At 31.4% G+C, this 15,283-nt stretch overlaps 2 protein-coding genes and 1 pseudogene across 2 annotated transcripts; 1 reads left to right on the top strand and 2 right to left on the bottom strand.

Moving 5' to 3' along the window:
- Positions 1–607: 607 nt before the first annotated feature.
- On the bottom strand, positions 608–3,010 carry LOC128170104 (multiple epidermal growth factor-like domains protein 6). The gene is made up of 5 exons (XM_052836077.1): positions 2,830–3,010; positions 1,857–1,915; positions 1,313–1,450; positions 1,102–1,183; positions 608–1,010 (listed from the first exon to the last, which is right to left on the bottom strand). Exons 1-5 carry the CDS (start codon positions 2,901–2,903, stop codon positions 893–895), a joined length of 471 nt encoding a protein of 156 aa, XP_052692037.1. The 5' UTR covers positions 2,904–3,010; the 3' UTR covers positions 608–892.
- Positions 3,011–5,053: 2,043 nt separating this feature from the next.
- Positions 5,054–6,391, top strand: LOC128192360 (uncharacterized; annotated as a pseudogene).
- Positions 6,392–11,839: 5,448 nt separating this feature from the next.
- On the bottom strand, positions 11,840–13,636 carry LOC128163237 (scavenger receptor class F member 2-like). The gene is made up of 5 exons (XM_052826783.1): positions 13,533–13,636; positions 13,027–13,091; positions 12,554–12,703; positions 12,237–12,351; positions 11,840–12,073 (listed from the first exon to the last, which is right to left on the bottom strand). The coding sequence occupies exons 1-5, from the start codon at positions 13,610–13,612 to the stop codon at positions 12,052–12,054; spliced, it is 432 nt and encodes a 143-aa protein (XP_052682743.1). The 5' UTR covers positions 13,613–13,636; the 3' UTR covers positions 11,840–12,051.
- Positions 13,637–15,283: the final 1,647 nt, after the last annotated feature.

Here is a 15,283-nt window from a genome sequence, read left to right as displayed (position 1 = left end):
CATTATGCAATATGCTGACCCCCAAAAGTAAAACATTTAAAAAAAAACCCAAGGCAATTATATATGCCAAACATTAAAAAAAGGGTGGAAAATAACAAAATACACGCATAACTGGATACACGCAATAACAAGATACAAAGTATACCAATCCCTAAAAATAGAAATAACGTGAAAATTATAATTATGGCGGAAGAAAGGGGTTGATGGTGGGTTTTCCCAAAATATCTTCTAAAAAGAAAGCGTGGCGTACTCCTCTAGTAAATAGATCAAGAGTGGTCACATGATATTGAGGAGCCACGCTGATTGGTTTAAATATTATCTAACCCCGATCGTATTGAATATAGAATCTTGACCCTGAGATAACCCCAGTTAATTACCTAATCATCATATGCCCAAATGGGAGACCTAAATTGAGGCTAATAAATGTAAACAAATATCATATGTGATAAAAACAAGAAGAAAAACAATGTCACATAAAAGGTATTATCATTAGACATAATAATAACTACTTTATATCATTTATCCTGAAATACATGTACGTAGCATCAAAATACCATTCTTTTCCTGTTTCATCATTCTGCAAATATCTTCTTTACGGTCTTCTAAATTGTTCCACCTCTCTTATTAAATACACGACTGGTATTCGATAATGTTCTTAATTTTTGTTCTTGTTTGAATCGTTATTATATCAAGACGCAAAAAGTACATATTTTTGTGTTTTGTATGTATGCATGTGGGTTTAAAACATAATTAAAAGTGTAAGTGTTAAGCATCGCTTTTGCAAATTTAAAAATGTAGTGTTTATAAGTTTAAAGAAATAGCATGACATCATTTATTTCAAAAACTTTTATCACTTTGCACAATTAAGAAGAAAAGACCTTTATGTAAGGGATCATTGAAAGTAATATAAGGTCAAATATATTGCATTCTCATTCTTGATATTTTCCTTACCTTCACACATCCCTTTCATGTTCGCAAACCCTTTACAACACTCCAGTTTCTTAGATTGGCTACAATGAAAAAGCACGTGCGAGTGTAAACATCAGTATTGTAAAAAAACTTTATAAGATTTGGGAAGAAAAAGCACATATCATTGCCTACCTATTAAAACATGAATTGATTCCATAAACTCTTGATAAGGCGTTGTAAACATACTCCATGTGAACATAGTTTTTGAGAGGCTCTAATTTTGAAATTTAAAAACAAAATGATGGGTTAAAATGGATAACTTTTACGAATTTTACTGACCAAATAAATAATGTTTCAATACGATTCAATCTGAAAATTTATATAAAATATAATTTTTACTTACCGTTGATCTTATTGGAACAGCCAATTACAGCATCACACCATTGAGTGCTAGCGCAAGAGCATTTGTGACGACATCCATGACCAAAGTAGCCATTAGGACATATAGAGGAACAGTTTGGTCCATACGAACCCATGCAAGCTGCAAATACATAAAATGTCATAAAACAAGCAACGGAAATGTGCCGACTTTCAAATTACCAATTAAGTATTATCTGTAGTCTTGGAATCACTTAATTTTTCTGACTGAGGACGTTTAGGATTTGATGTGTTGATAGCCTATGATCAAAATAATCATTGATGGGCAATAGCTGAAATACGGTTAATGTCAAATGACGCTGACAATAGAAAAATAAAAAAAACTATATCTGTCAAATAAAGATTAAATACTTTTGTTTTATCTTGTATCATTTTATATGGGATTATCTGAATCTGAGTAAAATATATGACACGAGCATTTCAACTTTTGTGACTAATAAAAAAGTCGAAACAAAAGATTGAATAATTTAATTTTTTTAATACATTATTAAAGGTCCCACGATACGTACGTAAGCATGATCCAAAGTAGTCGTAATAATCCGTGCAACAGGAACTTTCATTGGTCTTACTGAAAACAGTCGAGGTATTGATATTGATAGAATATTACACTTAGTTACTGTCGTGTCTTGTATAAGACTAATGAAATAACCTAAAAGCATTCTATCAATTGTTGAATGATAAAATATGAGTTAAATAAATAAAGATGTTTCTTTTCTATGATATATGCAGTATAAACTGTATATTTCGTGGTACATATTGGAGATCTTTCTATTATAAGAATCATACAATGTACATTATTTTTGCCTCTTTTGATTAATTTTGATGATATTTAATGACCAATGTATAATATAAAACTCCAAAATATTTTGATTGTTTAAATTTTGCCTCTATAGTTTGATATGATATTTTTTTTACCAGTGTTATTATATGCAATTTCAAAATAACCGTTTTACTGTTTCAAACTCTTTAAATTTTTTTTTAAAAGATATTATTAAAACTGCCCTCATCTTATTACATATATCGATGGATTTTCCGTCACACTTAACGTGACATAAAAAATTAGCAAAATGAATTATACGGGTCTAATTTAACGTTTCTGTATTTATTCAAAGCGGAAGTCTACATTAATTTCCTTTCAGTTTTGATTTTTACATAGACATAACCACTTTCAATTTTAAATTTACAAATATATATATATTATTATTACTAATAAAGTGTTTTTATATTTTTATTTTTTACATGTTAATCTAAACAGCAAAATTAATGTTAAAAAAACATTTGTCATTCAAATTTTGTCTATATTTCAAAAGAATTGGTATTTTGCTTTATTTAAGTTTTACACACATGTCTAGTCTTCTTATATGTTTTTCATTAATAAATGATAATGTCTGCCTATCGTAGATATTTTTGTCATTTATAATTCATTTGTTTACAGAAACAAAATAAATCAAACAGCAGAGAATCGTTTTTAAGTTTTCTTACCTGTTTTTGCAAGTGCCACAACTTGATGAACATAATGCAAATAGACTACTGAAAATAAAGACATCAAAATACATGTTTAATCTGGACACATTTGTTATTGTATATAATTACATTTATTTCCTTGAATCCTTTTGAATTGCAACACATACATCTATATACTTCAATATTGCTAGCAAACACGGAACAACTTGTCAGTTAAGTAATACAAGTTACGGCTTTCCAAAAAGCTTGCCTGACTTAACAAAAGTTTTCCATACGAAGCATGTGTCGGTTACTAGGCTCTCTTAGTTGTAGGAAATAATTTTTAATTTTCGCTGCCGTTCATAAATGAGTAAACGGAAGGCACAGGTTTTAGAAGCAATTTAAGTTTTTTTCTTATCCAGTGCATATACATATCACTTGCAATTAATTTATTTCATTAATTCAAATTATTAAGGAATGTTCAATTGTACGCTTGAATGCGGAAGAGAAATATGTTAGATTTTATATTGTATTTGTTATATTAAGCCGATGCAAAATCAAATTCCAAATTCCTTTTTGTAGTTTTAAACTATAACAAAGTAATAGGAAATACCATTTGTTTACAAATAAAGCTGCATATTTACACACAATATGTTCCAAAGTATTCGCATGATCCTAATTTGGACTCAGTTACTAATCGCGCGGATCGGTGCGTAGAAATATAGCGCGAAGTCCTGCTTAACCTTTCACCCAAAGATCATCGATGCTTTGAATGACCTCTTCCATGGAATCATGGGACAGAGGTCAAATCAATTTTCTTGTTTTGTAACAACAATATAAATAATTGAAATACTTAATACTACAATATGGTCAATATACAAATGCACCAAATTTAGCCATATATTTGGAGTATATACATGTATTATAAATGCAGATTGGTACAATCATTATGGATTCAATTAAGAAAATTAAAACAAAATAACCCTGAGGATAGCATAATTCTGCGTAAATTGTCTGAGGCATACAATAATGTCTATTTTATTTCAAATATCGTACTCTTAAAGCCTCATTTTGATTATAATGTCATAAAAGCTCAATAACAATGCTCACCTACTGAACTACAGAAAAATCATTATAAAAAATGAAATGAAATTTCCCTTAAAAAATCTAAATATTACCATCTTTATTTTGTTTAATGTGTTTAACTTTCATAAATGGTATCAAAACATTTTCTTAAAGCTGACATGAATTCATAAATGCATTTGATCGCCATATTAGTTTCGATCGCTCCTCTACTTCCCCTGGGGTATATATACCTTGCGAGAAAGTTACGGTCGGTTGCTTTCCGATCGAGGCATTCAGGTTGCAAGGACTTCTAAATGCATGAACTACACTTTGTAGTAAAATGTTTGTAATCAAGAATAAAGGAAACAACAACCAATAAAACTCAGAATATATTTATTTGTATAGAAAATTTCTAAGGTACCCGTATACGTTTGTACAGATAGTGCAGTCTTACCGGTACAGTACTTCGCATGCACATCGAACACGTGTGTCGTTCATACAGAGTGAATAGCGGTTGCATCTTTTTGAAAACCCCGGCGGCACTACACCCAAAACAGTAGCTAAATGATAATAAATCCAAGAAAGTAACAACTTAGCATCGTTTCAATCGCTTCATACAAAAAAGCTCCGTTTCTAAAATCCATGCGACATTGCTCGATCTGCAACAGTGTGTGGTTTGCGCATGTGCGATGTTATAACATACACAAGAAAACGGTCTACAATTATGGAGGATTTTTGAAATTTGAAGTTTATGTGCCTGGATTTTAGTCTGTCTTGTTTTGTCGTTCATAGGATATTCCTTGTCAGAACAGTGGTTGTCATATCATTTTTGTTCAAAACGCGTTTCGGAACGTCTTTTCGTCCAAGGTAACGTGTTCGGGTGTATGAAATACCTAACTGAATGCGGTGAAGCATGGCTAGTGCTCTCGGCCTTACATAAGGGGTGTGTTGTGATAAGCAGAACAATAGAAATCGACAACTAATACGTGGTTTTATCAATATTCGTTGAATACCAATTTTCGTGGATTTCGTTGTTAAGTTGATCCACAAAATTAAATGTTCATTGAAGTGCAATTTCTATTAATATTTTGTATTGATATGCCGGTTGGCCACGAATTTACGTACATGTATCCTTGAAACTGTGATTTTTACTTTAACCACGAAAATTGATACCCTCGAATATTAATGAAACCACAGTATGGCGGTAGTAGGTGAAAAGGAAAATAATGCGTATTTATGAATTCATGTCAGCTTTAAAGGGTATAAATAAACTGTAGTTCGAACACTAAATTGGGCCGAAAAAATGGACAAAGAAAACTACATTTGGCCTTTGAAACTAATTCAATCTAATCAGTCATGAATTTCTTATTGAAAAATTTTGATGAAAATACAAGAAACCTTGTATTCTAAAAATAATAATAATTGACATTTTTTGTTTTTTCTTGTTTAACAGATTATAGTTTTATTTCTAAAGGTTAGTCACACCCGTGAGAGTGCTGACCAATATCTTTTTAAGGATATCGCAAGAAAGTCTTTGCCTACTCTTCCTATCTTCCGGGATTTGGCAAGAGAGGCATACCACCCCATGTCAAATGTTCAACGTCTTGAGAATATCTGGGACTACAAACAGATGTTGATTTCATCAAAAGTTCAACTCGTTGGCCACAGCAGCCCCCACCAGCTTAAATTCGTGAAAAAAGGGGATAAAGTGCTGATGCATTTCAAGGAATGGCATCTCAAGTCCACAACATATCAGGTCGTTGACGTCACCAGCCTGGCCGCTGCGTACCAAAATGACCTTGAGCCAATTCAGCAGATTGCAGGAAAAGGAAGAAAGGTTTTTTAATCCATTAAAAGAGGCCTAAATAAATGGCAAGATGGTGGGAAAATGACAGAGGACCAGATAAAATAGTGGAAGGACCATATTCAAAAGGAGAGATAACTGCCATTGCATCCAGCAAAAAGGGCAAGCCTGTTTCAATTTCCAGATGTCCAGAGGAAGCACCAACAGTTGCAGTTCTGGAAATGCAGACCCTGCATGAGCATATCAGGAACTTGAAGAAGGGGTCAACGGTAATTCACATTTGCCTTACCTATATACTTTTATAAGCTTATACTTTTAATTGCCCTATCACGTATTTTGTGCAATGTTATGTTTGCCAGACCACTTTAAAGCTGCTTGTTATATCTTACTAATTACAAATAGCCAAGCAGCTTACAACTACATGTCCAAAAATACATGTCAAAGTATTCTGACTTTGCTATAATTGTTTGTTTTTTAAAATTCAACGTTATATGATTATGTACTGAAATATATAATATTTAAATTTTAACATAAACATGGTATTCATTGAATATATTTTAATAACTTTTCAGGTGAAAGTGGTTCATCGCAGGGCATGAGGAAGGAGAAGGCAGCCAAAAATTGAAACGTCAACATTCGATCATGTTAAATTATTGTTGTTGTTTTTTATTTGTTTATCATATATGGGATTTTTCTGAAAATGGCACTCTGTTTAAATTAATTGCCACTATTCGTCCCTTTATATCTATGTGAAAAAGACCGATAGATTACATTATTTCCTATGTCACATTACATTAGATCTGATTGGTTAATAAGCCGATTGTTAATTCCGTATCACCTGCTGAAGCAGGGTGAAGATATAATAAGACGTCACAATGCACTTCTTGTTGGTCAAAATAATGTAATATTAAATGAAATAATAATAAATAATTTGTCAAAATCCATATTTCTTAATATTTCAGCTAATAGTATGAGTAATGATTTTCAGCATAATTTCAATTAATATTAATTTTTGGTTCTTTGTATCAGACTTATATCACTGGTAAAACAATGTTGATTTAAATATAATTGAATTTTCTTTGGAATTAGCCACATATTTTAGAAACTATCAAGTTAGGAAACATCTTGTCCATCCAAGGTCATGACCTCAAATAATAGTATAGACTCCCTTTTAACTGGAAATTATCAGCATGCTTTTAAGCTGTTGAAATATCTATACCTCAGCCATATTTATTTATTCATTTAATAATCCATTTAATGGATATCCTATAATGTTTAAGTGTTGATCCCTTGGGGACTGTCTCACTTTTGAAGAGGAATTTAACAAGTATTGTAGCTTAGAACTTAACCCATATTGGTCATCGCAACACATCCCTATTTTGTTTGCAATACATTATAATTTGACATTAATTTTAATTATATTGGGGGGGGGGGGTTCATTCTTTTTTCATTAAAAGTCATCATTGATTCAACTCTTTTATACAAAAGTGAAAGTCTAGAGAAACAGGTTGATATATTTTTGATTTGAACATTAATGTCATATGATACTTAATTATTTGTGAATTAAATCATATTGACAATATTACATTATCTTTGTCTTTAATTGCTTTAGTGCAGTCATATCCTGAAATCCTGAAAGTGCATTGAAACAGCATATTTTGGTACAGTAAATAAAATAATTTAAAGGCTATTAATACTAACTGCACATAATTGTCTAAAAGTGGTATCAAAGATCCAATTGCATGGCCAATTTATCAGTCACAATCCCTGTTTTGAAGTTTTATATGTAAAGAGGTAGTTTATGTGAAATTGGTGATAGTTTAAAATTCACTTGGTTGAATATATTTCATCAATACAAGGAAGTGATTACATCCAATCTTTGCACCAAATGGGCTGAAAAGGTCAGAGTCGCATCAAGCAATTTGTGAAATTTTTGGATATATTTTCAAGCCTTTGATGCTAAGAATTAGGAGGAAAGGCTATTTGCAACAGCTATATGTTCTAGCAGATCTTAGCAGTATCATAAACACTTTTTTGATGTATTTATTTAAAAAAATGGTGGTTTGAAACTGTGACAGGGCTTTTGTCGAGTGTTACACAAAACTTTTATATTCTCAAATCAATACATTTAATAATAAGAAGTTTTTTTTAATACTCATCCTAGAATACATCCAGATCCATACGTATCCCAAATATTAATGTAATAATTCTTTTGGCGGAAGAGGTCCTTGGTCTCTTTTTTTTAAATAACTATTAACAGGATTTTTATCTACTTTATGCGCGGATCTACGCTTATAGGTGGAATTTTTTCTTGAAAACATCGAATATAAGAGGTAACTATTTTATGATGAGACCAACTTGATATTCAATTAAGATATAAAGAATAAATATTAAAAGAAATATCAAGGACACATACATAACGTTATATAATCATATAGATAAATAGAGAAGGAAACATTTACGTTCCACTTAACTAGTAATTTCCGGTCAAAGAAAAGAGTTCCGTTTTTTCTATGGAGCAATACGATACCTTGTTCAGTTGTGTTGGCACCTTGTTCAGTTGTCGTGCCAACACATGAAAATGCTCGTGGGTACATGAATATAAAACATTTACATGGAAACCATAGCATTTTGTAACTTAAATGTAACGTAAATTAAAAACAACATCAATGACTAGGCATGTTGAAAAGCTGGGATTTGCTCTAACTGCCTGCAAACATTTTAGACGACATGCATTGCACTTTTCATAGCAATTTAATATTGTTTGATAAACTGTATATATGTTATAACGGCAACTGTTAAACTCGTGGATTTTGTTTTATTCATTTAGATTATGTTCAGATCCTAGATAATTGAGCTAACATCTGGCATCCTAACATTTTGCCACCAACAGTGGCTATGCTAATGCAAGGGTTCATAAAAGTGTTTGTTGAATATCTAGTTTGTCGTTAGGATATAGGACTATATATATATGTACATGTATAGTGGCAAAAGATATAAGAAAATAAATACATTGTATAGCATCTCACACATGGTGAATTCTAATCATTATTTATTTAATGAATACATCAACTATCAATAACAAGGCAATATGGTACTTGGCAAGAACTGGTCGCACGCCAGTATGAAATACAGGCATATTGTATCAAGACAAGTGCATCCCATAAGTTGAACAAACAATCAAGCAATCATAACTTTACAGTTCTTTTATCCCGTGGGAAAAATTATCCTAAAAATGTCATTTTATAGGACAATTTATCCCATATATACCTTAAGACAGGATTTTTTAAAATGCTGTTTGTATCAAAATGGGAAAAAAATCCTATTGGAGAAAATATCCCTTTTAGAATTTTTTCTCCCATAGGATTTTGGTCGCAGTTTAGTTGGGATGAAAAATCCCATCATTCTCCTATGGAATATTTTGATTTATAGCCTAGTTGTAAGTAAATGAGTCATTGTGCATGTTGATATTGACATGGGGATGTCGTTGCAGAAAATCCCTGCAGAATATTGGAATTTTTTTAACACAAGTCTTACGGAAAGGGAAGTTGAAAGCCCGGACCTTGTCGTGTCCGGACCTAAGTGTCGCACTGTTTATAATTATAAATTTGATCGAATACTTTTTTAAGAAATCGATCAAACAAGTTAACATACTCCCTATTAGAAATTTAGTAAGACACGAATATTTTACCCTTTCCAAGATCAATGAAATCGCCAAATTGATCAAAAAGATAGGGACAAGCCTCGCCTCGGCGAATTTATTCCTCCAGCAAAAATTCCAGCTAATTAAATATGTATTTACTTTGATATAAACTGATGATTCTGTGTAAATAATGACTGTAATTGTGCTGGAGTGGGGTCTCAATTTAGAACTGTGAATCTAAGGCATGGCATAGCTCATTGACTGTGCCTTAATTATTATGTATCAACTGTAATTTCAATTTCGACTCAATCGATGTGAAAATTTTCAAGAACCAGGTACATGTACTGTTTTGCAGCAATCGTATCTTCGCGGGCCTTTCCGGCAAGCTCGGAAAACATCTCCGAAGTTGTTTTCCGAGCTTGAAGAAATTTAAGATATAGCTAGCTATTTATTACAGTATTAAAAATAACTTTGCATTATAAGACCTACTGTTACTTAAAACACAAAACTTCATGTGAAAATGATGAAGCGAAATTCAAATGGTTTATCTACAGTAGTACAATATTCCCAGAATCCCCTACTATGGAGTCGAGCATGCGTATTCCAGTGAAAAGACTAACGTAGTTGCTAGCACTCGAGAGCGCTAGCAACAACGATCTACACATCGAGTCAATCGTTATTAAAAAAATACTACATACATGTTATTTTATTTTTCAAATCAATATTATGTAATTTAATATTAACCACTCAGCGTTTATTCCCAATTGAGTTTAGCATAATTATAACAACACAAAACATGATATTAAATACAAAGCATACACAATTGCAATATACATCTGTTGTATTTTCAAAACATCGCATAGCAATATCAACATTGTTTACACCAAAGCAGTTTATGTCAGAGAAATTGCACTGCATGCAAACTTTCTTCGGCCAAATGGGTTACTTGAACCACACTAGACCAATTATCCAGTTTATAATCTGAATGAACAATGTTTTAATAAAACTATAAGTTTTTCGAATAAATAATGTGCAATGAATTTAAGCTAAATTTCCAAGTCAGGTGTTTAAAAGATCGATCAAAACAAAGTACACATAAAAGTTGTTCATCCTTAAGAAATAGGATTTTTACATTGATATATGTACTAAACAGTCTTAAAAAATATGTGTCTAGTTTCATTCATTTTCGATCATCTTATATTTAATCCATTTTCCATAAGATTGTGTTTTGCTCACTGGTAACCGGTAAGACCTTTACGGTTCTTTTCAGAATCGTAGAATAAATTGAATCCCGTTTCTTTAATTTCGACTTTGAAAATTTGTGATTTCATTTATTTGCTTCAAATCTCAATTTAAGCATATAGTTCGGAAAATAAGGACACACTTATAGTATAATTTGGAAATAATTGAAATCTTCACACGCCTTTGCTCATAGATCAATTGTACTTAAGTTCAACGGGTTTATTTTCACTTTTTAGTTTCCTTAACAGCAGGTGTGTTTACTAGAAAAAAATATAACTACTTGATCACAGGACTTTTATGTGACACTACTTAAAGCATATACAAATATTAACAAACAAGGAATAGGTGATTTCCGAAATTTTACTGCTATAGAATAAATAAAGACGAATGTCATTGTGAAACATGTAAACAGGTCATTCAAACATATGATCTATTAAGTTTTTACTACTTAAATAATATTTGTCAAATATTTAAAGTATTTGTTACATTTTACATATAAGTGGAAATGACCATCTGATAACAGAATTTCCCCCTGTAAAAGAAGGAACTTCAGCTAAAAAATCCAAAAGAGCAAAAAACCAGTGTTTTACATGTATATTCAAAGTAAAGATATCAAATGTATAGATAAAATAAATGAAGTTAAATAAAATGGGATGACGGATATAACCTATATAACGAATCTTCAATATGCAAAATCTAAAAACTTATATTCTGCTGTTCCCTAGCTGAAACGTGTATTATCTAAGTTCCTGGTTTGTTCGATAATCAAGTAGAAACCATTTTCAATATGAGCATACAATGCGCATTGTGCAAAAAACACAACTTAGGAGAAAGTTTGTTTCATTTTTATAACATTCTTTACATGATTGAATCAATCTATCCACAACAGAAGAGATAATCCTAGGAAACTGTCGTTGTCCTTTTAAAAGATATACATTTATCTATATATATAAACCAAGTCGCTTTCGAATGCAGATATCCCACAGAAACTAAAATATTTTTTTGAAAGAGAAGAATTTAGAAAATATTACTGTGTTTAAATTTAATGTACAGTGCATGACAAATACACCTTCAACGTTTTAAGTCAGGAAATCCTTAGCCGAAACAATTTCTTATCTCTTTATTGCTAGACCACAGAGGTAAAATTCGGGGAATAACACGACTCAAGAAGATTATAATTTCCTTACTTTTTTAGCGTGGTATATCAAAGCATAGCAATTTACAGTTAGTTGCGATGCCCAATATAGCTTTTTTGACCCTGGTTAAATTGTTGTTTAAAAAACATACTAGACCGAGAGAGTAATATAGAATTTATTTCAAATGATTATGTTATAGATCTGTTCTTGATTTAAAAAGACATATTTTTCAGCAACAGATTCCCTTTGCAACAATAGTAGTATTGAATAAGAGCTATTTAGTGTCTCATGTATGTTGACAACTCCTTTGTCATTAATGATCGTTATCTTCTTAGATAAAACAAGATACGTGGAAGTGTAGTATTCGATTTCTATCGTCTTATGTCCCGCTTACTAAAATGCAAAAGTATTATTTAAAATACATGTATCTACTGTAAAATCCGTGATGAAAATGTAATGAATCCATTAATACATACATATATCGCATTTAGTCATAAATTTTGTAATGTACATGTAGAAATCAATCTAAAGCTCAATATTTATAACTAAACCTCACATGAATTGGAAATACATTACTGTTCCTAGGATTGTTATGGTAAGGAAACAACCAACAATTAAAATCACATAAACTATCATGTTTATTGTTGAATTGTCCGAGATGTTTTTCTGATCTGAAAAGTATTGGTGAAAGAATGAAAAATTAAACTCTTTGATCATATAAACGTCCATTACAACACATCAATGATTTAATTTTGATACATGTACATGTATATAATAGCAAATTAAAAACAACCATTGAAATACTTAAACATGGTTTTTATATAATAATATATATTATACATGTAGAGGCAAATGACAACAATAATAATATACCTGGTTCCATACTATAATTTCTGGCTACGCATCCGATTTTTGAATCACATGTCTCAGTGTTGATACAATAACACTTTTCCTGACAACCATGCCCAAAATATTCTTTTGGACAAGAGAAAGAGCAGTTAACTCCAAATGACCCGTTGCATGCTGTAAATGAATTCAACTGAAATTTAAAGCGTGTGTCATACAAAATATATGTAAAGTATTCTGAATAAACTTTAATATATCAAAACAAATTAATTTGAAAATTAGAACCAAACGATTTTTATTTTTCCATCAAATTAATATCAATTATACAGATGTACTTGATACTAATAAAAAACATTAAATTACTTTAAAGAACATTTCAGGAATATATCTTAAACATGTATCACAATTGTTACAGTTTTGATATACGTTATAATGCTGTTCACATCTTGATGATTTTTCAGAAAATAAAACGAAAAGTACATGTACATCACCATTCTTACGTTTACATAACCTCGATTCAACATCTCTGTAATAATTTGCACAGCAGGAACCATTATTCTGTAAACTAGTATGCCGAAAGAAATCAAAATTGTCAATTTCATCATTCAAATATGCAAAATTTACTAAAACGTGCATAAGTTAAAGGAACACATTCACCATTTAAGCTAAATCTCTTCAAATTTGTGTTTACAAATTATTTTGATATTAAAAATGATTTGATTAACAAATTAATGCTCTTATATTCAAGGAAAATGTTGATGTCAAATGTCATGTTTAAAGCGAGATCTAAAAAGTCTTTGTCTTTTGTCTCCTTTACTTCCAAAAAATACTTAAAAGATATCCTTTTAATATTTATGACAGGTTTTCCATTAGATATGCATTATTAAAATCGTTAGTGAAACAATAAAAAAGGTAAAATAAATCTCTAGAATTTTTTGCTCAAAGCATCACCATGCCTCTCCAACGCTACTATAACGTATGACTAAAAACGTATACATGTACCTACCACATACTGTAAATGCTCCCAACGGAAGCCCATAGAAAAATAAGGTGACAAAATATAAAATTGTAATCACAACCGAGCATTTTGAACTCTGTATTACGTGCCAATCAGTCAACAACAGAAAAAGAGCAAAATAATTCATTGGGATTATAAAGTGTTCTTCATTTATTGAATAGGCTTTCATAAGGAAATATAGATGCAAGTGCGAGTATTTCAAAATAGTGAATAAAATTGTATTAATCTAGTATATCGGAAAATATTTTTTATGGAAAGTACTAGATGTCATAACTTTAAACATTATCAAATTTGCGTATTATTCATATCTATCAAGGCGTTTTATCTTCATCCAAGATATTTTTAAAATACAAAACTTTGACCCGTGCGAGCACGGGTTGACATTGCATATCATATCGGACATTTACGAAATAGATACAGTACCGATCAGACCCAACCTAACACTAGAGTAAACCCCAACTAAACCCCGGGTTTACTTTTGGGTTTACTTGGGGTTTACTCTGGGTTTACTTTTTGAAAATTTGGGCCCACTCGAGGTTTACTTTGGGTTAACTCGGGGTTTACTTTGGGTTTACTTTGAAATTGCTTTTGAGGTCAACTGTATGCACTGAAGTGTAAAGCAGACTAGTATTATATCTTACCCTCCTACTGTCTTTAATTCCTACCCTTTGTATATTCCAAATACACAGTTAGCGTCTGCTTTCAGGGGTATACTTCTGACTGGGTTTACTCTCTGTGTCTACTCTGGGTTTACTTTGGGTTTACTCTTGGTCCACTCTAGTAAACCCAAAGTAAACCCAGAAAGTAAACCCAGGGTTTAGTTGGGGTTTACTTTCTGTTAGGTTGGGTCTGATCGGTACTGTACATCGACACACCGTATTGTTGATATTAACATAAGAAAGCTTTCAGCCTTTAATAATGAAATTAATTTCACTACACTCTGCTTAGTTAGAATAATCAAACTGCGTCTCAGGACAAGCCTTCACCGATTAAAATGCTCTCCAAATACCCGTTATGTAGCAGAAAATTGCAGAATCGCTCCGAAACGATTTTTGGGGAAATTGATGAAGTTGCATTGAAAATAACACATTATTCATAATAAACCATTTTAAGACTGTTAATACTTTTTATCTAAAAATTTAATTCATATTAATGAAGAATTCAACACTTTTTTACCATCGTTTTTACTATCTTAAAACTTGCACACTATGTTGACATTCGGAACTATCGGGATTTTTCATAAATTCTCCCGTATTTTCTTTGATGAACAGAATATTCAGCAAATTCTCAATGGAATTTAACACGTATGTGTATTAACGTTTCTGAGTTTATCCATGCAAATATGATTTTGTGGAAACCTAAACTAAAGATTCTCCCGCGATTTAACATGAATGTAATGCGCATGCGCAAGGTTGTAAAATCCAAACAAAATCCACATGACTTCCAGATTGTTCTGAGGAATTTTCGTTGCTTATTAATTAGCAAAGGTTGATTGAGAAAAAATAAAAACACAGGCACGTAGCATCGTTTTTTTGAAAGTGTGTGGGGGGGGGGGGGTGCAACCTTGACAAGGAAACTAAAAAAAAAAAAAAAGGAAAATTTAAAGTTTCCCTAAATCTTATTATGTAACTTCAATTTCACTCCAAAAAAGGTGGGGGGGGGGGGGGAGGCACCTCCATGATAAATTAATTTTTTATATTTAAATTTTTAAAAAAAATGTTGCAGCGAGATAAAGTGGG

Source organism: Crassostrea angulata, chromosome 1, assembly GCF_025612915.1.
Source record: "Crassostrea angulata isolate pt1a10 chromosome 1, ASM2561291v2, whole genome shotgun sequence".
In the NCBI taxonomy this organism is placed as follows: Eukaryota; Metazoa; Mollusca; class Bivalvia; order Ostreida; family Ostreidae; genus Magallana; species Magallana angulata.
The sequence above is the reverse complement of the archived record's forward strand: the minus strand, read 5'-3'. Positions and strand labels throughout refer to the sequence as shown.

Coding starts and splice junctions, on each gene's coding strand:
- LOC128170104 (XM_052836077.1), bottom strand. CDS start 2,903: ATGTATTTTGATGTCTTTATTTTCAGTAGTCTATTTGCATTATGTTCA. Junction 1,451..1,856: donor CTACTTTGGATCATGCTTAC/GTACGTATCGTG, acceptor ATGTATTTGCAG/CTTGCATGGGTTCGTATGGA. Junction 1,184..1,312: donor CTGTTCCAATAAGATCAACG/GTAAGTAAAAAT, acceptor TTTCAAAATTAG/AGCCTCTCAAAAACTATGTT.
- LOC128163237 (XM_052826783.1), bottom strand. CDS start 13,612: ATGCTCGGTTGTGATTACAATTTTATATTTTGTCACCTTATTTTTCTA. Junction 13,092..13,532: donor GGGAGCATTTACAGTATGTG/GTAGGTACATGT, acceptor TCGGCATACTAG/TTTACAGAATAATGGTTCCT. Junction 12,704..13,026: donor TGAATCGAGGTTATGTAAAC/GTAAGAATGGTG, acceptor ATTCATTTACAG/CATGCAACGGGTCATTTGGA.